General features: G+C 39.3%; 2 protein-coding genes across 3 annotated transcripts; one reads left to right on the top strand and one right to left on the bottom strand.

Annotated features, from left to right (window-relative positions):
• Window positions 1-1,267: 1,267 nt before the first annotated feature.
• On the top strand, window positions 1,268-8,423 carry ubxn6 (UBX domain protein 6). Its single transcript, XM_085447514.1, has 11 exons — window positions 1,268-1,519; window positions 1,992-2,149; window positions 2,828-2,892; window positions 3,502-3,630; window positions 3,730-3,827; window positions 3,950-4,025; window positions 4,137-4,221; window positions 4,341-4,560; window positions 5,453-5,583; window positions 5,721-5,869; window positions 6,221-8,423. The coding sequence occupies exons 1-11, from the start codon at window positions 1,437-1,439 to the stop codon at window positions 6,344-6,346; spliced, it is 1,320 nt and encodes a 439-aa protein (XP_085303640.1). The 5' UTR covers window positions 1,268-1,436; the 3' UTR covers window positions 6,347-8,423.
• A 1,223-nt stretch (window positions 8,424-9,646) lies between these two features.
• On the bottom strand, window positions 9,647-22,425 carry chaf1a (chromatin assembly factor 1, subunit A (p150)). 2 transcript variants are annotated; one of them, XM_085447513.1, is made up of 16 exons: window positions 21,735-22,425; window positions 19,932-19,979; window positions 19,019-19,668; window positions 18,512-18,574; window positions 18,129-18,364; window positions 17,700-17,781; window positions 17,529-17,597; window positions 16,821-17,038; window positions 15,872-16,040; window positions 15,664-15,744; window positions 14,920-15,021; window positions 14,534-14,783; window positions 11,939-12,092; window positions 11,506-11,827; window positions 11,239-11,323; window positions 9,647-10,516 (listed from the first exon to the last, which is right to left on the bottom strand). In XM_085447513.1, the coding sequence occupies exons 1-16, from the start codon at window positions 21,796-21,798 to the stop codon at window positions 10,407-10,409; spliced, it is 2,703 nt and encodes a 900-aa protein (XP_085303639.1). In that variant the 5' UTR covers window positions 21,799-22,425; the 3' UTR covers window positions 9,647-10,406. The 2 variants fall into 2 exon arrangements, with proteins under 2 accessions (XP_085303639.1, XP_085303638.1); XM_085447512.1 differs by having other exon boundaries at window positions 18,129-18,373; window positions 21,735-22,424.
• Between the last annotated feature and the right edge of the window lie 4,458 nt (window positions 22,426-26,883).

Below are 26,883 nucleotides of genomic sequence, written 5' to 3'. Positions count from 1 at the left end.
TTATATATAAAGTAAAGACATGGTCTGTTTTGCAAGAACCTTTCTTGATTCTACCTATTTGATAATCACAGCAGTCTGTTCTGGCCACTTAAAATATCTTGAGATAACCATTTTCTGCCATTTGTGCTGCCCCCTTGGGCACATCTTTCTTAAAAATACATTTTCGACGTCAATTTCCCTTTTTACCGGGATAAATGAAGGATATATATACAAGTCCCCTTGCCAAAAACTGATCACAGCTTTTATTTTGTCTTGAAATCATGTTTGAGAAACATGTCTGAAATTTTCTTGTCAGATTGTATTGCAACAAGTCATGAACAGCTAATAGTTGTTGTTTTTTTGCACCACACCATCAAAAACTCTTAACACCTCTGGACAGCTTTGGAAAATGTGAAGGAAAAATGAACGACTAACTGTATTTTTGGAAATTCTATTTATATAAATTTTATGGCTTCGCCTACTGAGCCCAAAGAGATATTTTGACAGTTTCTTTGATTACTTTAATAAAGAGATGAAAATGCACTTCTTTTTCTGATATATCTGTATTTGCCGACATGCCGAATCATGCAAGCTTTATGTTATACTATTTGTCATCACTTTTTCGTATTTGTACTTGTTCTTAACAGTCTTTGATAGTCTAAAGCAGCTTTATGAATGTAATCAAAGGTAAATCATCAGACAGGTAGAGACTGAGCAGTCAGCTTCAATGAACCAGCTAATGTACATATCTCCACTTAAACTAAAAAGAATAAAAACACAAATTATTGTTTTTCATTTGTGTGTTGTAAACTCGTTTACTAATCTCTTTTAATTTGTTTTTCCTTTTGTTCTTTCATTACTGTTCACACTGATATTAGTCTAACATTGATACAGCTCATTATGTTTGCCATAGTAGTAACTGGTTTACAGTTTTACCTAATAAGTAAAAGATCACTGGTTCGAGCTCAGGAAGAGACACAAAACATTTTTTGCATTGCATTGGGCCAACCACTTTGTGAATTAGGGAACAGCTAAAATTAGCTTTTAGTAACTTAATGTGATGTGTTTCCAGAATGTGATAGCATAATATGTTTGAGTGTGTGTGTGTGTGTGTGTGTGTGTGTGTGTGTGTGTGTGTGTGAGCCAGTCAATACTCGGGTAATTTCAGCAAACATGTAAGTACATGTAATCAAACAAACAAACAAACAAACAAACAAAAAGGTCAAATAATAAAAAATAAAGTTGTCTTATAAAACACGAACAACTGATCTGGTTGGACTTTCAGTTCTGAGTTCAACCACGAGGGGGCGACCGTCTCTCGTGATGAGGCGGAAGCAGTTTGTTCTCATTTGAAACAATTTTGTTGTGGTCCTCCTCTTCCTCGCTAAAACCAGGCTGGGTGCTGCCCATCTGTTTGTTTTTTTCCTGGTAGTCAGATTTTTGTGCAGCTACAGAAAATGAAGAAGTTTTTCGATGACTTTAAGAAAGACATCAAATTTAAATCCGCGGGACCCGGGAAGAAACTAACGGAAGACACCAGGCAAATAACAAACTTTTCTTTTCTCAGCTGCTACAGCGCTAAGCAGAGCTAGCCGCACAGATAGCTATTTAACATTGGCTAAACGGGCTTATCTCATAGCTGACAGCTGATCAGTAATGACTACCGCTTTTCCGTCTCCCCATGTATTGAAGCTAACCACAACAGTGCTAATTTGTGTGTGTTTTTCTCACGGGTGTTTGTCAAACGGCTAACTGTTATATATTCTTGAGCACGGCGGGGGGCGACTGTATAATTTCATGGTGACCTGACTAACAGTTAATCCCTGCACAAGCTTGTTTAGTTAAAGAACTAAGCAAACCTGCTTCTCAACAGGAAGCAGAGCTGTTGTGATTCTGACGTGTTTGTACTGTTGTCGTTGCTACTTAGCTTAGCACTGTCTTTTCTTCTTCCTACTGTGAAGCCACAACACGTCTCCTCTTATAGTCCTGTTTCTCTCCTAATAACCCTACAGTGCCAAGCCTGAGGTGGTGCAGGGCAGATCCAGTGTCAAGCACGATCGCCATGCCCCCAGTGAAGGAGCCCAGAGGGCTGGAGCTGCAGCCTTGGCCAGGATTGAACAGCATCAGAAGCCGAAGGTTCACACCTCCCAGGACGCCATTAGGACCCAGGGTGAGACATGCAACCCTGTTATTACACCAGGTGGTGTCTATCAAACACAGATGAACGTCAGCCTCCTCGTTTCAGTTGTGGGTATTAGGATAATTCAGTTGTGGGTATTAAAACATGTTTTGGACTGTGAAGCACTCTACAGATTATTATAGTTGATCTGTTTAAAAAAAAACATATCTTCTAAATTTGTTGTCTGCTACTGTACACTATATCCAGTGTATGAAAGATCAGCCACCAAAAACATTTATTACCTCTGAAAAACCACATAATCATAGAAGTCACCCACCCATTCATTTTCTGCTGTTTAACTGAGGCCAGTTAGTGAGGGCTGCAGCCTAAGCAGAGAAGCCCAGACCTTTCTCCCCCCTCAGATATTTCAATTCCTCCACTTGAGGTAGCAACTCGTCCCTGAACCAAAAAAGTATTTATTTAAAAAAAAAAAAAAAATCATTGTTTTTGTATTCATGGGAAGATTTGCATCAAGTATATAATCTTTATGTTTATATTAAGATGCTGATCCTGTCAATGGGAAGTAGATATGAGTAGATACTGTTTTAAACTGATAAAGCAAACGGCAAAGATTTTTATTTTGAGGTAATATTTTTGGTTAAAAAAATTATTTATTAACTGTTAAAAAATATTCTGGTTATAACAGTTGTTTTCTACACGTGCTTGCAGTAAAAAGAGAACTTGAGGCCGAGGCAGCTGCACTTGCTGAAAAAGAAAAGGCAGCTGCAGCAGAGGTAAGTGTTGCATAAACCAGAATTGTGACACAATTTTCATGCTAATTTTGGTTCACATCGACTGTGGTTAACTTCTTAAAATATTTCAATTTTTTCTTTCACTTTGAAGAAGACAGTACTCCTGATAAGCTGTTTTCATGACTGATTAAAGTAAATATTCCTGTTTATACACAGCCTATCATACAGTGTCCAGTGTTGAAAAGGGCAGCATAGGTGCAGACAGCTGTTCATCTCAATGTCAGTTTCATAAAAGTAGGTGTCCTTCTCCAGCCAGACAGTGGGCTTTTGTTTTAATCTTCCCTTATTTACCTTAAATCTGTTCAGTACTAAAATTCTTTTATCACAATCCTAGTGGTTTTCTTTAGTTGAAAAGCCAGAACTTTCTTTTTTTATATGAAAAAAAACCCCTATATGCTTGTTGAAACCTGAATTATACATGTCCTTACTGGAAAATACGTCAGTGGTTGTGAGGCCTAATTCAGAATATCAGAAAAGGAGCCGCCTAGTTATGTGAGCTGTATTAAATTCAGAGTAATAGCGGTGGCCTGTTAGTGTGGATGAAAATTTCATCACTGAATCTAACAACACTGATTGACATTTTCCTCCCAGGGCTCCAAAGTGCCAGTGAAAGATCCCACCCTTCTCTCAGTATCAGGCGTCTATTTCATCTGTCCACTAACTGGAGCCACATTAACCAAGAGTGAGAGGGAAATACACATTAAAGAGGCCATTTTAATGGTATGTCTGAGGATGTTGGTTCAGTTATAATGTGTGTGCAGTCAGACTGAATGCTTATCTAATCGGTGCTTTTGATAAACATGCAATTTTTCCCTGCAGCGGTTTGAGGAAGATGCAGTCGAGGCGTCTGTTATGATGATGCACACATTTAACAAAGACAGAGAGAAAGTGAAGGCTGCTGTGGACATCATAAGCAAGTAAGACGCTGATGGTGATGTTAATTACATATGTAAATGTTTTATGCTGTTGTCACAGATTTTGAATATCTGTTCTAGACATCAAAGGTTTTTTTTTTTTGTTGTCATTGTTTTGTTTCCAGATATGTTGAAAATATATGCAAGAACCCCACAGAAGAGAAATACAGGAAAATTAAACTCAGCAACAAAGTGTTCCAGGTGTGTAACGTTCCTGGATCAAGACTAACTATTTGTAGCAGACTTTATGGGATTTCTATAAGAAAACAAGATAATTTTGCATGTCTTATAAGATTCCTTGTGTTATTTCAGGAGAAAGTAAAGTCTGTGGAGGGCAGCAGGGAGTTCCTGCAGGCTCTGGGCTTTACAAGTGTGATGCTTCCCATAGAGGGCCAAGGTAAATGAATAGTGATATTTATGAGCAGTATGTGTCTGCTCACCTGCCAGTGATTTTCATTTATGCATCATTCAGTCTTTACATTGTTTTAACGCGTGCCCACCTTTCACGGAGATCAGAGGAGGAAGAGGAGTTCCTGGTTTTGCCAGAGCAGAGCCCCGATGCGCTGGAGCTGATGAAGGAGAGGAGGGATCGTCTTCAGAGAGGCGAGCCGGTCAGAGCGCAGCTGGACAGGCAGCCTCAAGCTTTCAGGCAGTCTCCTAACGCTCAACGCTTTGAGCTGCCGCCAGAGTTCTACAACCTGACAGCGGAGGAGCTCAAAAGGGAGCAACAGCAGAGGTATAGACTCACTTTCAATCCAAAAAATGGATCTAATTCAAGTCAGCTATAAATTCTAGTTAGGTGGTAGTGAAATGTTGTCTCTCTTTTCTTTTAATGAATTGTCTGTGCAGTCAGATCAGTTACTTGATTTCACTCGCTGTGGTAGCAGTTCCAGTGAAATGGAGTAAAGATCAATATTTGGCTCATAGGATTTGCAATTTGTCTGTGACAGTGTGGTTAGAGAAACTTCATCCCTGTTTGAATTTATCCTACAAGACTGCTGTAAAAGAACCACAAGTAACAGTTTGCCCCTAAATATGCTGGTGATCAAACTAGGTTTTGGTTATATTTGTTCCACATGGTTTCCAAGTTTGAGTAACCAAGTAAAGAAGATTCAGAGGAGACAGTGACAGTCTCCTGGATGTGTGCAGTAGACAGTGACCCCTCGATGGATCATTAGTTCTCATAACTTTGCAACATGATGTAAAGCAACAGATCCTTTAGGTCTTGTAAATTCTGAGGTGGGTCCTCTTTGGATCGGACTTATTTGTCCAGCACATTCCACAGATGCTCGATTAGACTGAGACATGGGGGCAAGAGGGCGCAGCCATCAGGGAATACTGTTTCCATGAAAGGGTGTACAACTAACACCTCTTTTTTTTTTTGTTTTAAACGACTGCAGCATTGAAATTATGATTTATTTATTTTTTAACTCTTAGTTGTCCTGGGTTGTATGGCAGTATTTGACTCTAGGTTTCCACTATTAACAGCACACCCAAGAATAATGGATTATTTAATGCTGATGTTCTTTTTATAGCCTCTGGGTGTGTCATGTGCCTCTAGCCAGAAAAGTTTCCCTGGTTTACTAGTGTTTGTCTATCAGCGAATGAGTCCCTTGTGTGTTTCACAGGAGTGAGTTAGTAGAGAAGAGTGCCATGCTGCGCACTAAAGCCATGAGGGAGAAAGAGGAACAGAGGGAGAGGAGGAAATACAACTACACCCTGCTCAGGGTGAGACTACCTGATGGGAACCTGCTACAAGGTGAAGCCACAATTTAAAATGTACTTCAAGATTAAATCAATTGAGTAAACCAAAAGCATTTTACTCTGAAAAATCCTACACATTGTAGTTTTGTGGGCATTGTTGACACAACTGCTCATGATTTGTGACCCTCTCAGGAACATTTTATGCCTGGGACCGGATGCCTGTGCTGTTTTCCTTCATGCGGGAGTCTCTGGTGGACGGTTGGCAGCCCTTTGAACTGATTGCTCCTGGAGGTCAAAAACTACAAGAATCTGAAGACATTGCTCTCGCAGAGTGCAACTTGGTGGGTTGAAATCAGAATCTACTTGGCAAACTGGCCTGTGGATTAATTTTTTTGTCAGTCCCATTGTTGCCCTAACATGTAACACTGTATTTAGTATTTCTTTCTGATGAATGTGGGCACTGGGAGAATGAAAACAAACTTCAATGTTAAAACCCACAGCACAGAGCAGGGGTTTTAATTCAGGTTTTAGTTTGTGGCAAATTTTTAGAACAGAGAGTGAATGTTTGAGGTCGTTTTTAGTCAGGTAATATTGATGTTGAGGTAAAGTGTCACATTTACATTTGAACTACTAATTTTCTCCCTTTTAAACGAAAAATAATCTGTATTGTACTGACTTCCCTTATATTTTAGGTCCCTGCTGCGCTGCTCACGTTTGCCTGGGATGCAGCTGTGCAGGCTGATATTGCAGCTGCAGGTGGAAAGAGCCCCACTCTCCTCAAACCGGAACTGCTGGAAAACATTCGGAGCCTGAGCTGAGCAAGAGTACTCTCTCCCGAACCCTCCCCTCTACCTTCCTCTTTCCTCTCACACTACTGGGGTGAATTCGGCCCTTTACTAGTGACACATTTATTTTTGCAAACACTAACCTAAGTCGGTAGCAGTGATAGATTAGGGGCAATGTTACCCTAATATATTTGTTGGGCTGAGCATAATCTCCCCATGGGGATGAGGTCACAACACAGCCTGCTTCAGCAGGACATGTTGAAGGAAGCACTGCTGACAGATGGAAGGAGAAAGCAAGAGCACATGCTTGTTTTGGGGGGTTTTGCATCCTGATTGTACATGCTGTGTAGTAAACAGACTCTGCAGCTGCAGTCTTTCCTGTTCTACCCAAGTCAGTCAGGTAGAGTTTTCAAAGCATGTTGAGACCCTGTTTTAACTGTGTCACCACTCCCTCCCCTTTAGAAAAAAATAAATGGCAAAGACCGTTCAAGATACAGTTGTTGAATCACGTTAAGTATCTCAGCTCCTTCAGCGGCTCCTGTGATTTTTTTTTTTTTTTTGGTAAGGCTGCTGGGTGTCAATGCACTGGCTTTACTTCAGACTTGAAATGCTCTGTGCTTTGTTTGGCGGTGTTCGAGATTAGCTCAGTGTAGTCTGTTAACTGATTTGATGTGATACGAGTCTGGCTTTATTGCTGAAAACATACATAAGCTTCTGTTGCCCTTTTGTCCTCTGCTCCGGAGCGGCCTTGGGCTCCTTGGTGTTACAACACAGACTGTCTTTTGTTGTTGCTTCAGTATGAGCATGAGCCTAAATCAGAATTCATAAATCAAAATTTTTATTTTGGATAATTTTGAAATTTATGTTGAGACAAAACAGAGGGGTAACTTAAAAATAATTAAAAGATGAGGCCCATATATATATAGTTTTATAATTGTGTCAGCCATGTGGTGACAATGTGAAGGCAATTCTAGTACTGGAATCAACTATTTTGTAAGTTTGTAACAATGAAGGATATTTTGGGGAGTAGGGAGGGGCCTAAACACCTCTACTATTACATTGTTCACACTTAAATGATTAATGTTTGAATTTTATGTTGAAGCTTTGTGTAACCAACTCCACCCTGGCATGGAGATAGCCAAATTTCTGGCAGCATGGATTTCTGTTGTATTGAAAATGGTGGTTAATTATTTTTTGTATTTGTTTGCATCAAACACTTATTTTTCTCCACATAAAAAGGGTCCGAGTACATGAAAACGCCTCAAAACACCAACTGTCCGAACTGAATCCAGTGACAACTCAAGTTGCAAAAGAGACTGAAGTTTCAAAGTTTATTCAAGCTGCATACGTTTATTTTGTTTGTGGTTTTGCTGTACATGAGCATTTACCAAGTAGAACTTTAAAACCTAATTACTTTCTCCTTGTAGTGGTTGGTTAAATGACAACAGCCTACCTCTTACCATTTCCATGCATCACAAGGGAAATGTACACAATTATGTAACATCAGTCTAAGGTTAGGGGTTACTGTCTTTTCCCCTCTTATGTTGCTAATAATGGTCAGTTGCACACTGAACACACAAATTAGAACTGGGTGATGGGGAAACAAACTGATGTCCACTATTTCATTCACAGCCCAGGTTGAATCAGCCAAAAGAAACCTTTCTGCAGTCTAACGCTTGTCCACAGGTATTGCATAAAAGGGATGTAGATCTTTCATTAGCACCATAACAGTATGAAATAATTAAGTGAGCAGTTGTGATCTGTCCAGATGTTTCCTTCCGAGTGGTGTTCTGTTGCTTTTTAAGCTGCCTGTAATAACGATCGCTTGCAAAGCCTCTTAACTTTTAACAAACAGAAGTCTGTTTAAAAAAAATAAATAAAAGTTGTCTTTGGAATAAGAAATGTTTTCTATTCCTGTGTTGGACATGTATTTATTTGCAAAGCCTTCATAATATGTGCAACATCTTGATGTGCTGATACCTTAAATGTGAAATTAGTTTAGCAGCCAGCCATTTACTGCTCTCAGATTTGGACCCTTTAAAGTCAAGTGTATGATATTTAATGCATTATTGCAGATTATTTTCCCTATGAAAAAAATAAATTGCAAAAAGAAAAGAACCGGTTATAACAAATATGATACAACTTAAAATTCATATATGCAGACAGTTCAATAATCACTCCATTTTCATAAAATTATAATTTTCTGGCAATTATTTTATGGTTCTGGCTTTAAAGGGTTAATTGGATGAAATACAAAGTGTCTTTAACCAGACTACATCATCTTTTAATGGATGTGTTGGTGGGAGTTTCCCTCCTCTCAACTGGTAAACCATGTTAGTGCCCCAGTTTTGTTTTTTTAACTAAATAACAGCAAAATAAGTCAAAAACAGGTTACCATCTTTAAACCAAATTAGAGCTGCTAATACTCCTCAGCCCCCCTAGCCAGCTGCTAGGGGGGCCTAACCCTCTCCCTGAGCCTGCTTTTGGGGTCTCTTCCAGTTAAAACTGAGTTTTTCCCTCCCACTGTCACCAAGTGCTGTCTGTGTGGCTTAGTCTGATTGGTGTTCTATCCCTTATCATATACATTCAAATTGGCTAAGGTGAACTGCAGTATCAGTATTCAGATGTTGCTCTAAGTAGTTTAGAAACAGCTGCTTTACGTGATTTTTCAGCACAAACATCTGTACCGTGTACCAAGAATGATCTGAAAAAGAAAATATCCAGTGCGCAGCAAATGTGTTGATGTGATGTCAGAGAATGGCCTGATTGTTCAAATAGCGACTCGTTACAACCAAGATATGCGCAAGAGCATTTCTGAATACACGTCTAACCTTGAGGCAGATGGCTCTCTGGGTATAACTCAAGTCAGCTAACAACAGAACTGATGCTACAGTTCGCACACCAAAATGATCAGAAGATTGGAAAAAACTGTTGCCTGGTCTGATGAGTGAATTTCTGGTGCAACATTCAGAGGGTAGAGTCAGAATTTGGTGTAAACATCAATATTACTCCTGACTATGTTTATTCCTTTGTGACAACAGTGTATAACAGTGATGACTGTTTCCAGCAGGATAAAGCCACGTGAGCCTAAATCACCTGGCATTGGTTTCTTAAACATGACAGTTTACTGATGTTGTGTAACAAAAGATTTAGGTAACACATGTGCATCATTAATATATTACTTATCAACTGTCAAACTTAATTGCCCATTGTGGGACAAATATTTTCTGAATTTAGTTCCATGTAACAACTCAGCTGCCAGTTTTTTTTTTTTACAGAACTCTACTAATAGAATAACAAAACATCCCAAAGAGACAAGAAATAAACTGTATATAAAAGTGCAGTACTTTTATTCATGTTTAATGGATTTATCCTGTTCAAGTATTCTTGAAAAATAAAGAAAATACATATTTATAAAACACTGTGGCACTGAACCTAACTGTACAAGTACAGATCTAGCAACTACTCCAGTGAGTTTGTCAGGTTTAGAAGTTGCAGAATAAATGAACCCATGGAAATCAGAAGAAAATGTACAGATGGACTTTAAGCTTCTCATTTTGGTAACCTATATACATTAGAAAATATCACATCCACAACTTGATGAATTGAACATTTCAAAAACCGTAAATAATGTTCTCGATGTCTTGGATGCTTCTCGTGGAGGGGAGAAAAAAAAAAAAAAAAAAAGGCCATTTGTGTTCTGCTTTTCTCCCTGTTTAACCCAAATCTGCAGCAGCAGCTAAAGCAGTGCCGGAGAAATTCACCTTCCCCTCTATAGGCCCACGTTAAACACAAATATCAGATATAATCAATGAATACTGGAATACTGGTCAAGCCTGTCCTTATTCAAACCAGTCACCAATATTAGGGATAGCTGCTATCGGCCCGATGGCTGCTGACTGAACTGAATTAGTTGAGAGGGAACTCAATCCTGAGCAGAGTTTACCTGCTACGAGTTACCCGTATCTTAGGTGCTTCATCTTACTTGAAGACTTGATTCTGTCTGGCACACCGTGGAGTTCAGATCCAGCAAGCAGGAATTTCTAGGCAGAAAAGGGGTAGTCTGACTGGGTGAAGACTGCCTGTCCTGCACTCAGACAGTGTCGAGGGCAGACGCAGAGCTTGCAGTGGGGAGAGCAGCAGTGTCAGAGGGGGTTGTTTCCATTGTACCATCTCCCTCACTGGATGTCTGTTTTGTAGGGCCTGAAGGAAAAAAAAAAAAAAAAAAAAAAAAAAAAAAGTACAAATGTAATAAGATTTAATTTAGGTGTCTAAAATGTATACATACACTTTAAAACTGAATAATATATATAGGAAACTGTAATAAACAGCTTAGGTTAAATGCTTGGCTCAAAGTGGCTCTATTGTGCTATTATTTTCTAGCTCCATAATTTTATTCTTTGACTCCACAGTAAGTTTCCATACTTGATAATTGAAAACAATCCCCATTTATGTTATACTGGGTCTTGGTGGTACCCCTCAGTTCACTCACTTTCAAACCTTTTCTGACATGCCCTACTTCAGAAGCTGAAATAAAAGTTCACTACACAGTTTTTAAATTCAATCACTACCATCAAAATCCAACTACAGACTACTGGAAAACTTCTTCTGATTGACTGCTACTCCAAAAAAGGTATGAACAGTAGATGACTATGTTAGGAGCCATTCTCATTGGCATTATACAGAATTAAGAGTAAAATGAGCATTTGCAGCAGTCTGAACTCTGAGCTTTTGCATCACAGGAATTACTCGTATATATGCTGGCCTCACTTGATTGTAGCCATGTTTAAAATGAACACTTTCACATCCATTTATTCACTATTATTTTCTTGTGATGTCGTTGAATCTTGGTTTAAACCTTAAAGTTGAAAATTACAGTTAAAAGGTAAAGTTTTACAAAAAAATAATCTTCCTATGCAGCTTACCACTTTGGGTAGAAATAATTACACAGTCATCTTCATCATCATCCTCAGTGTCAGCTTGAAAACCGTCAGCCTCCATTGCTTCCGTCTGGTAAACAGTAAAAAGCTGCAGTCAGTTTAAGAGAATCCTTTCACGTGTTTGGTAACATGATATTTAAAAGTGGTAATGTGAAGTGGATATTTCATTGTAGACCAGTCCTGCAAACAGGGCTTTAAAAAAAAAAAAAAAAAAAAAAAAAAAAAACCCTCTCATAATCCACCTTTACCTACCTGCTCAGGATCATTACATCTCTTCATAAACTTGGTGATTGACATGCTGCCTGTGCTCTTCCTTTTGTTAGAGGATGAAGGGGTGGTGGAGCAGCTCTGGGGAGTTGTGGGAGAGTTTCCCTGAGAGCCTGTGGCTGCCTGGGGTTCTTCACGGGGTTCTTCTCGAGCTCCCGTGGTGAGGTAGGTCCATTGGCAGGGCACTGGAAGAGCCTCCTGACCAAAACGGGACAGAACCTCTTGGTGCACATACCAGCAGCATCGCCTGTGGGCTGAACGCTTTTCATAAATAGCATTGTTCTTGATGAGGCGTCGCAGCTGCATCCTGATCAAAGCAGGAGGGAAAGGAAAAATCTCAAGACAATACAACTACACCATACAAACATAAACGTCCACACTGAATATTACATTTACTGTTCCCTAACCATTGCTTTACCTGCTGGGAATATTTTCTGCTGGGTTCTGAGGGCTGGACAGAACAGGAGGAGATGAGGAGGTGATCTCCTGGCGACAAAACTCCCGAAACTCATTGATGATCACTTTGCTACTGTTGAGATTGCCATGCAGAAGAGGCAGGAGCTTACCGAGTACTGTCCAAGACGAGAATATTAGGGAGTTATTCATTGTTATGTCATAAATACATACATTTATTAGAATTTAAATACATTTCACATAAAAATCAAAAGATTTATTTCCTTGAAGCCAACAGTGCTGTGCAATATTAGGCTAGCGTCGAACCATGACCCATTCCGCTGCCAAAATAAGTTGATCCAGAGTTTGCAAGACTTTATATAGACACTTTACACCTGTTTTACCATCCATCCATGAGAAGATAATTGATAACAGACGATTTTTCCTGCTTTTATTTTGAAGGCTTACTCTAGAAACTCTACTCTAAAAATTTTATTTCGTAAACATGCTGGTTACTGTATGGTCAGAATTTGAGATCTCAATTACAGAGGTGGGTAGTAATAAGTTACATTTACTCCGTTACATTAACTTGAATACGTTTTGGGGGAAAAAGTACTTTTAAAAGTACCTTTGTTACACCATACTTTTTACTTGAGTACATTTGTGAAGAAGAACTGCTACTTTTACTCCACTATATTTGGCAATACTTGACTTGTTACTTTTTTAAAAATAATTAATTTCTAGTCTAATAACATTATATCTAATAACATTAGATAATACTACTACTAATAATGGATCATGCCACCTGTAACTCTTTCACCAATCAGATGTAGCCATGCAGTCACATGACCAGATATAAAACACATTTTTAAAAAATGGCAGAGGTAGCTAGAACTGAAGAGGATGAACACCCTTGCCCTCATGTGCAAAGCATGTTTTGCGTAAAAGCAGTACAAAATAACAGCTGTATAACGCGGTGTCTTCAGTGTGAGCCAAAACAAACCGACATTTCAGCATAACAAGAACTCAACATCTAACCCGAGGAAGCATGCTAAATTTCGTTTTTTTTTTTTTTTTTAAGCTGTGGTTAGGTGGATGTCATCCTTATGTTACAGCAGCTGTGTTGAGCTCAATTCCTCGGTGGTCAGTGTACTGCAACTTTTTGATGTGTCCATACTCCAACACACATGAATTAAACGGCTGAATTGCCACCTCAGCATGGAGTCAAGTACTATAGAGTCTTGCAAATGACATTTTATTCTGGTGTGTAGCGGCAAGGAGACGTTTAATAGTTTCAGGACACTGACCCTCGAGGACTGGAGCTTAACACCTGTGGGTTATAGGATCACAGTCTTGAGCCACATTAAAAATTAAATGATTTAAAAAATATATAAATAAATGATGCGCATTTCCAGAATCACTCCCTTTCTCTGCTAGAAACTACATTGGTAATTAAGCTGTTTTAATATTTTTCTTTTCTCATTAAGTGACTTTTTGTCCTGACTCCTTCAATGAACTTCAATTATGAGGTGTAGAAGTTTATAACTAAGAGGAAGGCTAAACATTTTTTTGAAGGAGACTATTTGCCAGCACTGCTTAGCCTTGCATAAGTTCTGATTTTGAATGTAATCTGGAATTCATCGCAAATTATTTGTTGGCTATGAATGACAAGATTTTGTTTTAGTAGTTGGTAAAAAACATCTCCAGTGTGATCAAATTTTCAAGGCAAACATCCTATACAGCACAATAATGCCCAGACCTAATTCTTTTGAAAACCATACATCTTTCCACAGGTCTCAACTTCATCAGACATCACCTAGACACAGAGTTGGATGAGGCCAGTACAAACAGTAGCCTATCCGATGAAGATGACTTCTTTGGATCCATGGGGTCAGGAACCCAGAAGCAGGGAAGCTGGAGATGTACCTTTCATGTATATTCATTAGAAATATGGATCTACTGCATAGCTTTCCTCACATCAAACTGTCATTCAAAGTCAATACAGCTCTTCCTGCATCTGGAGCCTGTGAGGGACTTTTTAGTCAGACAGGACTTCTGTTCACTGCTAAACAGTTACAGTTTCACAGCAAGAACCTTGAGAACTGCTGCTGAAGCTTAACGATCACTTCACTGAATGAAGAAATGGCACATTTCTTGCTAAATATGCAGATAGATACACACCCACACAATTTATGGTAAAGTGAGCCGCCTTTACTTGCTCCATAATTAATCACAAGAGGAGCAGGCAGCTCAGGCAGCTCTTCAATCGATCGTGGCTCAAGAGTTGGGCGTTCGCCTTGTAATCGGAAGGTTGCCGGTTTGAGCCCCGGCTTGGACAATGTGTAGGTCGTTGTGTCCTTGGGCAAGACACTTCACCCATTGCCTACTGGTGGTGGCCAGAGGGCCCGGTGGCGCCAGTGTCCGGCAGCCTCGCCCCTGGTAGTGCGCCCCAGGGTGGCTGTGGCTACAATGTAGCTTGCCATCACCAGTGTGTGAATGGGTGGATGACTGATTGTGTAAAGCCCTTTGGGGTCCATAGGGACTAGTAAAGCGCTATACAAATACAGGCCATTTACCATTCAAACTTTGCATGCAAGCAAAACATCTGACAGACACTTACATTTTTCTTCTCTCTGAGACTTCAGTGACATCTCCTCTGGGCTGGGACTGTTGTCTGCTTTGGGTAAAGGCTCCACCAAGCACACAACATATGACTGTAAAAGTTCAAAGCCAGGTGCTTCTCCCTCCCAGATGCAGCCCCTCACCATCGGCTCCAGGACCTTCATCTTCTTCTTGCTGGACATAAGCTCATCCCACTCCCTTGCTTTCAGTTTCTGACGGAGTTTCTGCTTTTCCAGGTCACCACCATCCTGGGAGGTTTATTGGGCATTATCAGTTGTGCGAACCGCCAAAAGAAACTTTGCCAAAGTATTTTGAAACTAGAAGAGTCAAACAATTCTTTCAGTAAGGTGACAGAGGGCACTAATACTGTAGTTCGACTCATACCTCTTCTTCCAGTGCCCCTTCATCTTCTGAAAGGTAGCCATGAGGAACAAAGAATCCATCATCGTCATCGTCATCATCTTCTCCTCCCTCTTCCTCATCTTCCTAAAAGTGATCAAGAGTTCACAGCTTTCTAACGAGTAAAATAATCACTGTCACAGTTATTACCAGCCACAAAGCATAACCGGTATTGTTTTCACCTTGTAAAAAGAAACGTGCATAGCTGTCATTTCATATAATCATGGCATGGCTGAAGATGCATACTGTAACGTCAACTATAATTTAAGATGGATTTGAATACTTTGCCATACTTATCAACCCCTACCAATGGATAAACAAACATTAAAAAGCATATGACTGAGTTTAAAATCATTAGGTGTGGTCCAAGTGCTCACAGTCAACATTTTATTGTGTCATGGTTGAACAATCACATCACAAGATGGTCTTTTTTTTAGTTCACTTCACACACACACACACACACACACACACACACACACACACACACACACACACACACACACACACACACACACACACCTCAATGGTCGTTTTCACACCAGGACTTTGGGACAACAATCTGTGATTTCTATATAAATCATGAGTGATTGAAACGGGTTTCAATGATTTCAAAGAGAATAAAAAAAACAAATGTGGGTGTGTTGTTTGATGAACAGTAATACCTATATGTTTATATGTCTGCATGTGTCTAAATCAGTTATTAAATGGGGGGGCAAAAAAAAGACTTACCCCTTCACTATGAGACAGGGACTCTCCTGGCTCTTCTTCCTCCCATTCTTCATCACTGTCCACCTCATAGTCAAGTAAACCCTATGGTCGTAGAGAACAGTTGCTATCACTACAGCTACACATAAACTGGCAACCCACATAAGCACATTCACCGCTAGGGTGGTGCATGAACAGAAGACATTAATAAAATTACAAATAAAGGTTTCACCTTGTCTTGTCTAAAGGGGCGGCGAGGTGAGATGTGTGAACTGTTCTTGCTCCATGTGCCCCAGTAGGCTGGACGGTAATTCTCACGAAACTGCAGAAGCTTCATGGGCCCATAACGTTTACGGTCCGGCACACTATCTGGTTTTGGCCCTTCCACTGCTATACAATCCCTGAGAGAGGAAGAAAACAAACAAAAAGCTTGAAGGACTATTTTAATTATCTTTTTTTTTTCAGTTTATAAAAATGATACATGAGAACCAATTTAAAACAATTTTATTGTTCTACAGGCATTAATATATAATCCATTTGTACTTTAGACTTTGGTCATTCATTTGAATTATGTTTGTTTTTATACTTTATTGTCAGACCATTGGACATGACCAGTGATGCAGAATAGAAACTGTAACCGTCCTAGGGCCAGTTAGGAAAATACTAATTTAATAGTTGATTAAATTCATCTGTGTATTATAGAGAAGTGGCACTGACACTGTGTGAAAGAAGAAACTTGCATAGTTATCATTTCACCTTTCCCCTGACTTTTTACAGTCCAATTTAGCTGACTTTGATATAGTAGATCTTGTTCAGACTAACTGACCAAAATGCCTTCAAAATACTTTTCCTGACAACAAATACACTTGTACTGCTCAGAAGCAGCTGTGTTGCTTCCAGCCTGTGTTATGCATTTTACTTTTCTATATTTTTCTAATATTACAGTTTTAACTTCTTTTTAAAAATTAGATGTTCTGCCTGTTCATGTTTGCAACTGGGCCACCTCTTTCAAATAAACATGCTCGCAATTAAACAGACAAACCCTGGGTTAACTTAAGCAGTTAATAACCAAGATCATGTGACCGCCTCTGCCCAAGGAGTCTGAGCAAGGGATTACTGCTGCTGTATATAGATTTACAAAACAAAAGTTAAATTGGGATTACCACCAATTCCAGTCTCACCTGAGTGAGTTGGTCTGTCTGGGTTTTGTGGGTCCTGACTGTCTGGGTTTTTGCCCAATCCAATCTTTCAGTCCATTCAGGTTATCAGCAGGATTCAACAAACATCGGTCCAGTTCCTCCAGAGCAGACTCTTCACACTGAACCCGGCACAGTGGTGCCAGAGCCATGTTTTCTTTGATCTCAAATGGAGCAAATTTCCCGCACGCAGCTGCAAGTGTCTGAAATGACAAGGGAAGAAAACACATGGCAATTATTATACTGGAGGTTCATGAAGTCAATATAAACGAGAAGCACTAAGAATGCAAACCTCCGCCAAGGTAGCTCACTCTCTGAGCAGCATTCACCTTTAGTATTGTATTTTTAACAATACATACATTAAGTTTGCAGTGCAGTGAAAATCGGGTAGCAGCTGTATGAAAGAGGTTTGCTTTGATTACACAAACCTTATGTAGGAGTAGATAATGGGCACAGATTTTTAAATAACTGAACGTGAATACACTGAGCTTGTTATACAATGTAACAGTAGTTAGTTAAAAATACACTGTAGACTGCTCTCTTTTTGTCTTAACAATACTTGCTGTAAATATTTAATGTGGGTGTAGTTTTAAAGAAAAGACATTTTATGAAACTGTACGGATTTTGAAGGAGAGATCAGAGTTCAAATGTGACATCCATCAATTTTCATGTCAGGTTAGTAAATCTACTTACCTTTGGAGCCTGCTGGATCTTCGATTTTTGTAGAAACCGCGTAATTTCTGCTTTCTCAGCTTTGAGGCGCTGTAACAAAACAGAACAGTCAAATGGTTAATTTTGAATGTAGAACAAGATGCTGAGCACATAACTGTCAAAAAAAAGAAAGAAAAAAGAAAAATAACTTACATCCTTTTCTTCTTTCAACCGTTTCTCCTCCTCTTTCATTCGCTTCTCTTCCTCTTTCTTTCGTTTTTCTTCCAGCTTGGCCCTATGGCAGATGTTAACAAAAATATTTTACCAAATCTAAACTTAAAAACAAAACTTAATTCAGATTGAATGAATAGACTATATGGATTCCTCTATCAGCTGCCCTATATGTCGCTTAAATGACTGCAAGTGTGGAGGGAAATATAAATAATATATGGATAACCCAAACCACATTTCATTTCAGCTCCACTGCCACAACGGACACAAATCTTTACAACCATATGAAACAATGAAAGTGTTTTCACTGTTCAGATTCCTCCATCAGCTGACCTGCAAGTCTCTCAAATGACTGCAGGTGTGGCGAAAAGTATGGACAACTACAATGTAAAACAATAATCCATTACTTACTCCATTTTGGATTTCCGCAGCTCCTCTTTTGCTTTTAGCCTCTCTGCCTTTTCCCTCTCCTCCTTCTCTTTTTTCTCCCGTTTTTCTCGTTCATCCTTCTCCTTTTTCTCCCGTTTTTCCCTTTCTCGTTCCTCCTTTAGTTTCCGAGCTTCTTCCTTCTTTTTCTCTTTTGCAGCTTTGGCCTCTTCCTTCTGCCGTTCCTTCTCCTGTCGCAGCCGGAGTCTCTCGTCTTGTTCCTGTAAACTCTAAATGTCAAATATTTATCACTTTTTCTACAAACTGATAAAGTGGGTGAAGAAATATGACACACAAAAGGCTCACAAAATAAATAAATAAATGAAAGTGAACCGAATGCAACAATTTGGGTTTGTTTGTTTTTTTACCTTCAATGAGCGTCTTTTGACCTTTTTTTGATCTGCTGGTATCTTGGGGGTGGTCTTTGACTCCTGTTAGTGAGAGAAAAGAAATATGGCTCAAGATCATTGCCTGTCTTTCACAAATGCTCCTATGTTTAAATTTTAACAATGTTAAATGTTAACAATGGTATAATTACTTCAATTAACAATGACATTTTTCTGAACAGCCAAGATTACACCCCCCCCCCCAAAAAAAAAAAAAAAAAAAAAAAAAAACCACACTGTTAATTATTAATGATTTAGTACTTTAGTGTTATGCATTACATGAGTAAATATCAAATTAAAGCAATCTATTGATGATAGGAAGCAAACACTCAATAGAAATCTTGTTTTTTGTGTGATATGTGCAGATTTATATATATAATTTATATTTAAAAAACAAACTCTTTGAACACTGATTATGTCACGTTTGTAGTAATATACTGCCCAATGTGGGCTGCAACAAAAAGCAGGGTCACAGAGTGCTGTACATACTGTAGGTGTAGTAGCGGGTGTAGGGTCATCCGTCTTGGACTTTTCTGGCGAGCTTTCAGACGGAGAGGTGACTGATGAAACTGACTGCATGGACCGGTTTCCCAAACTAGAAACATTTCCTGACTCATTCAGCTCCTCTGCTTCAGTGTCAGAATCCTGTGTTGTGTCAAGCTGAGAGATGGATGCGGTGTTGTTCTCCTCTTCTTCTTCTTCCTCCTCCTCCTCCTCTTTATCATCATCATTGTTGATTACAACAGAGTCTAATGTTTGCATTTTAGGAGCGCCATTAGCACTGCAGGACTTCTGAGGCGAAGCCGTTGTGTCTTTGCAGTGATGCTTATCTTTTGCTGGGACGCAGGGAGAGGCTGAAACAGATGAGGCAAGGGGCTTTAAAGGAGATGATGTGTTGTCCTCAGTCAGATCTATAATCATGTTCTCATCTGAAGTTGTGGCGCGTCTACGGCTTATGAAGCCATCAAGTGGCCCACGACCATTAACCAAAGGTGGGCCACTGCGCACAGAAAGAGGAGAGGATGCATTCTCATTCTCCCTGTCTGAGACTTCAGGTTCAGGGCAGGAATGGGCACAGGGGCGCTTAGGTGGCTGGTTCTCTTTAGGTTCAGGGTTCAGGCGCTTGAAAGGAAGACGGGCTAGAGACAGAAGAAAATACGGATCATTTGGAGCTGCACCACTGTGTATGATGAAAGACACAATTTTGATTCAATATATTGATGAGGGGAAAAGTAATACAGAAAGTCTAGAAGTAAGTAACAGGCACTGTTAGTGCAAGGTATAATTTTACAGTAGACAGCACAGAAATTATGAAACATTTAATCTGCATTGTCTCATTTCTCATTGTCAAGAGTAATATGTTTCACAAAATGTAGAAGTAAAAATTAAACATTGCATTTACCTTGTACAAGTTTCTTGCTGGCATTGTTACTTGACTTACAATCCATGCCTGAAAAATGAAAACAGACACATTAAAAGATAATGAAAGTAAAATTTCACATCATGATATTCATTTGTTTTAAATTACCTGCCAGTAAAAGTGCTCAAGAAGAAGAAGAAAAAAAAGACTATATAATATTATATAATATAATAAGATTTTATAAATATTTATCAATTCCTTATTTATTTCTGATAAATCTTTAAGTAGAGAAAGGGAATTTCTGTGGAAACATTAGTTTAGGAGCACTGTTTTGTGACGTAAAAACATTTCACCAATGGCAAAAGCTTCGAGACAAGTGATTGTAATTAGTTGGAATATTTGAAACATCTGTGCCTTTTAGAGCAAATAAACTGCTTTCTGAGCCCCAATTCAAATCAGTTGTACTGATACAGTGCCAATTCACAACAGTCACATCAAGGCACTTGAAATGGTTTTGATGGACTGAAGGAAAAAAAAAAAAAAAAAAAGAGAAAAAAAAAACTGAACAGGTTTTAAACTTCCAAGTATCATTATCCATCTTGGAGCCTGTCCCAGCTGTCTTTGTAAAATGACTGCTATTGCAAGTAATACTTAAAACATAGCGTTTAACGTTTTTTCGTATGTACACACAATAAAACAGTTACACTCATGCTGGTAACCTGTTAAGGCCTACTTCCCCCTCCCCACTCCCAGCAGAGTGATCAGACTTTAGGAGAAGTGGAACCGTTATCAGAACAGATATTGGCATTCATCAATAAAATATTTATCAATAGCCATACCCCCACAAAAAATTATATTTATCCATTTAAAAAGCAAAACAAAACACTGGCAACACCACTTTTTAGTGTTAAGACTGCTTGTAGTAAAATAGCATTTACTGACTAGTGTCATAACAACAGTCCGAGAACCAATACTAATCGATTGGCATTAAATGCATTTATCTGACAGTAAAGGTAGCTCTTGAATGTGCTGTATTAACGGCACAATACGCTGCAACAACAACATTACACCGAGTATAGTAGCTATGTTTGGCTGGCTCTCCCGCCAACCGGCGTATGCATCGGTGCAACAAGGCCCGGTAGAGTCCACCGGGCAAGCGCCTCAGTTTGGGTCTGTCAGGATACGTTTTGCCTGCCAAGTGCTGAGCTGAAACCTCCCTCGAAACAACAACTGAGGATGGTCGTAACAACACGACACAGTTACAACAGCTTCAAAACGTCAATGTGTGTAAAGCTAAAGGGAAGGGAGCAGCTTTGACGCGTTAACTGTGACCCGGCTTTCATGTTTGCTGCTAAGCATCTAGCCTAGCAGCTTTAGCCAAGCACCTGAGGCAGAGCTTTGAGTTGCAAAGTAGAGCAAAAAAATACAACTGTCATTCGGTTAAAGGCCTTTAATTTACAGTTAGATTTGGATAGATATAAATACCGACCAACGGAAGCCTAACTTAACTAATTTAAACGTTATCCGACGCTAAGAATTTCCGGATTGGCGTTAAGTGACATTATAACAGCAAAGTAGTAGGTTAGCTGCACACTGCAGACTTTAATGACTCAAGACAATGGCGCATTTTTTTAAAAAAAAACAATCCGTGTGTGCCTCGTCCCATTGGCATTAAATAGCCTCGCGATATAAAACAGTTTTTAGCGTTGGATAACTTTATAGTACGCAAATGACAGTTTTGTCAGTTTGTCAACTCTGTACGTAGTTAAGACAAAACTGTACTTTGTCTATGATATACATGTAAACATATGTGCGCTTTAATGGCATTCAGGGCCGTAGCATTACCTCTTCTACGAGGAGTCGATGCTGCCAAATGTCCTTCCACCGATGGGTTTTCAGCCGCCAACATCCCAACCACTAACCCGGTGCTTCTGTCGTTAGCTGTGTTCTCCGACAAAGTGACTTCAAAATACCCTCAAGGTTCACGTTAACACCCGAAAATACACCGTGGTAGCAAACCAATATTGTGCTGCTATTCGAACGACATGTATAGCTAATTTATTTCACATAAAACATAACACATACTCCTTCCTACAGCTCCTACATGCTCCCCTGGTTTACCCTGCTGCCTGCCTCGCGCTCCCGAGTCGGAATTGGCGGGAGCCTGTCACTTCCATCAATGCTCCTCACTGATTGGCCCAAAAGAAGTTACCGGCTGCCAAGGGGCTGTTTGATTTGTACTGCTGCGCTGCACGTTTATGCTACTGTTCACGTTTTATAAAGCTACGTGACTTATTCTTGGTAGAAAGAGAGTTCTAGGCACTGTCTGATAGTATTTAAGATGTGAAATGTAACAATAAAAGCTTATTCTCTCATGTCATTCAGTGGTCTAAAACCAATTTAACTTTATTATGTCGACACTAGCCACTCCATAGGGGACACCCGAGGCTGTGAACCAAAGAACGCCCAGTGTAGCTGATGATTCGGGCTCTGTGATTGGCAGAAGAGTTTGACTTTCTGAAGTCATGGTTGCCATGTTGTGTGAAATAAAGGAATGGGCCGGTGTTGTGCCAAAAAGTGATTGTCTGCCAGAAACTGATTGCCGTCCGCGGGAGCGCGCGCAGCTGCTTAAAGCTGTAGCGCCCGGATTACTTGCGTTGCCAGCTACTTCCGTGCAACTGATATAACGGGCGGGGGGGCAAACAAACACATTTATGCCTTTGTTATTAGGCAAAGGTATGCATTTATGAAACTTCAACGTTTCTTGTAACTGAATTGTGACGCTTTTCAGAACGTTGCTTTCAGTGTGTAGCGCAGTCACGAATGACTACACGCATCACGATGGAATAATTAATGCCTACAGGTTTAGTATGTCTACTCTCGTTGTTCATATTTGTTATAAGACTGTCGAATAGTAGTTAAAACAATAAAGACCATTTGTGCCAGTATCACCATGACTCTTTCTTGTTTGTTCAGAATAACGACTGAGAACATGGCATTTTAGCGCTACCAAAAAGTGATTGTGGCCTATAACTCGTCACTGAAACAATATTTCTGCTTCAAACTTGGCGGATGTCATTCAGAAGGGTCATATGCCAAATATTACATCTCAAACAGTCCCTTAGAACTGCTAAATTACCATTAAGGGAACAATAAAACTGACAATATGCAATTTTCAGCCTGCCAAAAAGTGATTGTGGCCTATATCCTGTCACTGAAGCAATGTTTCTGCTTCAAACTTGTTGGGTATCATCCAAAAGGATGATATGTGGCACATCATATCCCAAACAGTCTCTAAGAAATGCTGAATAACCTTTAAAGGATCATTAATACGTGCTGGTGGATGGTTCAGAGGTGGAAGTGGTGTTGGATGGTTCAGAGGTGGATGTGGTGTTGGATGGTTCAGAGGCTGAGGTGGTGTTGGATGGTTCAGAGGCTGACGTGGTGACGGTGTTGTAACTAGTACTGACTAGCTTTGGAAGTTCGTAGTGTTTACAACTTAATTCTGTTTGAAAAATTTAAATGGGGATTTTGTTAATGACACCAACAACATATTATTGTTGTCTTGTAATTTTTCTAAAGTGAAAGACGTAATTTGAAAAAAAGGAATAATTTAGAAAAAAGGGAATTTATATCGTGAGGTCACGTGTTCTGTTCGTGTGTTGTTTTTTATTTTGCTGTGCTAATAAATACACGTGTCAGCAATACAACAGTCGCTCCCCCTTAATGAAGTTTTTAATTTCAAGTAAACAGAAAAATGCCCTGCTTTTGATTTTTAAATGCGTGCATTGGCTCATAACTGTAATTCATAATGAACTATGGTGTGTTATTCAGGAAATATTTATAATTAAACATTAACTCTTTGGTGTGGTACATTGATATTGTGGAAATAATTCTATTTACAAATACACATCATGTGTTTTTGAGCATGTTACAGTACTGTAATAATTCAACATTTATGACTATATTATAGCTGATTAAAACTACTCATGTATTTCTTTTATTTCTTACAGATGGCGAGTTGTACTACATAAGGTACAAAGGCACAAATCACTGCATTAAGGCAAAAGTGCTGTGTGGGCCCAACAAAGCCAATGAAGTTTTCCTTGATTTTCATGCCAGCAGTGGTGGTTCGCACTGTGGCCAGAAAAAAACAAGAGAGGCAATCTCAAAAAGATTTTATTGGCCTGGAATGTCAGAGGAAATAAATTTATGGGTCTGTATACAACTTGATTATACATGCATATTGTTTGTCTCGCAAAATGTCCTTTATTGTCTTAAATTTCAAGTTAACAAGTGTACTAGTTAGCTGTCGATGTCTTATACGTTTTGTATCAGAAAAAAATTAAAAGTCTTTTTATTGAGATTTATATGATTAAAATTATTACACTGATTATAGTATAATAATATTATTTTATTTATTTTGCCCTCCTTTCAGGTGACTCAGTGTGTGGCATGCCAGGCCAGCAGTGTCATCATTAAAAAGGAGGTGGAGTACACACCGATACAGGTAAACATTTTAGTTGTATTTTTTCCTGTAAATGGTTTGTGACATAATACATCAAATAAAAAACATTGATTAAAATTCAAATTACTATATTGAAAATAAGGCATTGCTAATGATTTCTGTGTTTAATAGGTCAGCCAGCCATTTGAGCTTATTGGAATGGATTTAATTGGTCCACTAAAAACGACTTCAAATAACAACCAGTACATATGTGTACTTATTGACTACTTGACAAAATGGCCCCAGGCATATCCGTTGAAGTCCAAAAGTGCTGAAGAGGTAGCAAAATGCATTCTGAAGTTCTTTTACCAGTTTGAAGCACCGAAGCGCATTCTAACAGACCAGGGGAAGGAGTTTGTGAATGAAGTAAGTAAGAAACACATAAAATCCATTACTCAGTTAGAATTAAATTAACTGTCTAACAAAGTGTCATCTTGTTTTACTAGTGTAATGTGGTTATTTCTTTCTGAATTCAGATCAACCGAAATGTTTGCAAAATCCTAAACATTCAAAGGAGTCTCTGTGCCCCATACCACCCACAGACAAATGGGTTGGTAGAAAGGATGAATGGGACCATACAGAGGTATAATGTTATTTACGCATTTAATATGTTTATATTTTTAATTTGGTTTTCCTTCATATCCCAATAACTGCTTTGTTATTTAATTTTGTAGAGCACTTTCCAAGTTGGTAAATGAAAAGCCAGAGGAATGGGACAAACATTTGGATCCTGTCATGTTCGGCCTGAGAACCAAGCGCCATATGACCACTAAGTACTCACCCTTTTTTTTAATGTTTGGTAGAGAGGCGAGGTACCCTACTCAAATCCCAGATGAATACAGAGTAAGTTATTTTAAATAACATTGTTGGATTAAATACATAAGACTTTAAATGTCTTTTCTTGAATTTTTTTTTTGATTGTCATATAATAACACATCCCTTTTCTACATCTTACAGGTGGACAGCAGTGTGGAGGACATTTTGTCTGTTGAAGAGGCAACAGAAGAAATTCTTAGGCTGGATGAAGTCCTTCAGACTGCTATTTCCAATAGCAAAAAAACACAGTCAAAATATCAAAACAAAAATAAAGGCAGACCTAGTCCGAGTTTTACAGTCGGCATGAAAGTGTGGAGGATGAACACGAGGAGCCAGCAGAGGAAAGGGGGCAAGTTAGATCGCAATTACCTCGGCCCCTACACAATTGCTGCAATAGCAGGAAAAAGTGTGGATCTTTTGGACAGCAAAGGTGTGACAATACCAAAAATTAACATTGATCATTTAATGGTGTTCACAGAGGAACAGCCAAGAATTCCACATAAGTTGTCTAATGCTTCTTCTTCTGAGCCATCCACCACTACCACATCCACAGTCGGGCCCCCAACCACCACGTCCACCTCTGAACCATCCACCACCACGTCAGCCTCTGAACCATCCAACACCACCTCAGCCTCTGAACCATCCAACACCACCTCAGCCTCTGAACCATCCACCAGCACGTCCAATTCTGAACCATCCACCACCACATCCACCTCTGAAACATCCACCACCACGTCCAGTTCTGAACCATCCACCACCACATCCACCTCTGAAACATCCACCACCACGTCCAGTTCTGAACCATCCACCACCACATCTACCTCTGAACCATCCAACACCACCTCAGCCTCTGAACCATCCAACACCACCTCAGCCTCTGAACCATCCAACACCACTTCCACCTCTGAACCATCCACCAGCACGTATTAATGATCCTTTAAAGGTTATTCAGCATTTCTTAGAGACTGTTTGGGATATGATGTGCCACATATCATCCTTTTGGATGATACCCAACAAGTTTGAAGCAGAAACATTGCTTCAGTGACAGGATATAGGCCACAATCACTTTTTGGCAGGCTGAAAATTGCATATTGTCAGTTTTATTGTTCCCTTAATGGTAATTTAGCAGTTCTGAGGGACTGTTTGAGATGTAATATTTGACATATGACCCTTCTGAATGACATCCACCAAGTTTGAAGCAGAAATAGTATCTCAGTGACAAGTTATAGTCCACAATCACTTTTTGGCAGGTCGAAAATGGCATGTTATGGGTATTAATGGTCCTTTAATAGTTATTCAACAGTCCTTAGAGACTGTTTGAGATATAATGTGTCACATGTAACCCTTCTGGATGATATCCAACAATTTTGAAGCAGAAACATTGTTTCAGTGACAAGATATAGGTGGCAATCACTTTTTGGCAGGGTGAAAATGGCATATTATGGGTATTAATGATCCTTTAAAGGTTATTCAGCATTTCTTAGAGACTGTTTGGGATATGATGTGCCACATATCATCCTTTTGGATGATACCCAACAAGTTTGAAGCAGAAACATTGCTTCAGTGACAGGATATAGGCCACAATCACTTTTTGGCAGGCTGAAAATTGCATATTGTCAGTTTTATTGTTCCCTTAATGGTAATTTAGCAGTTCCGAGGGACTGTTTGAGA

The sequence above is a fragment of the Copadichromis virginalis genome, linkage group LG23, assembly GCF_057382275.1.
Source record: "Copadichromis virginalis isolate Kocher_CV1m ecotype Utaka linkage group LG23, C_Virginalis_male_GT1.1, whole genome shotgun sequence".
NCBI lineage: Eukaryota > Metazoa > Chordata > Actinopteri > Cichliformes > Cichlidae > Copadichromis > Copadichromis virginalis.
This window is presented reverse-complemented; position numbering and strand designations above follow the sequence as displayed.

Excerpts from the sequence above, each read along its gene's own strand:
- ubxn6 (XM_085447514.1), top strand. The coding sequence starts at position 1,437 with ATGAAGAAGTTTTTCGATGACTTTAAGAAAGACATCAAATTTAAATCC. Across the intron at positions 2,150-2,827 it reads GGACGCCATTAGGACCCAGG|TAAAAAGAGAACTTGAGGCC; the intron begins GTGAGACATGCA and ends ACGTGCTTGCAG. Across the intron at positions 5,584-5,720 it reads TGATGGGAACCTGCTACAAG|GAACATTTTATGCCTGGGAC; the intron begins GTGAAGCCACAA and ends TGACCCTCTCAG.
- chaf1a (XM_085447512.1), bottom strand. The coding sequence starts at position 21,798 with ATGTTGGCGGCTGAAAACCCATCGGTGGAAGGACATTTGGCAGCATCG. Across the intron at positions 19,980-21,734 it reads ATCGACTCCTCGTAGAAGAG|GCATGGATTGTAAGTCAAGT; the intron begins GTAATGCTACGG and ends TTCATTTTTCAG. Across the intron at positions 18,374-18,511 it reads TCAAAAGACGCTCATTGAAG|AGTTTACAGGAACAAGACGA; the intron begins GTAAAAAAACAA and ends TTTGACATTTAG.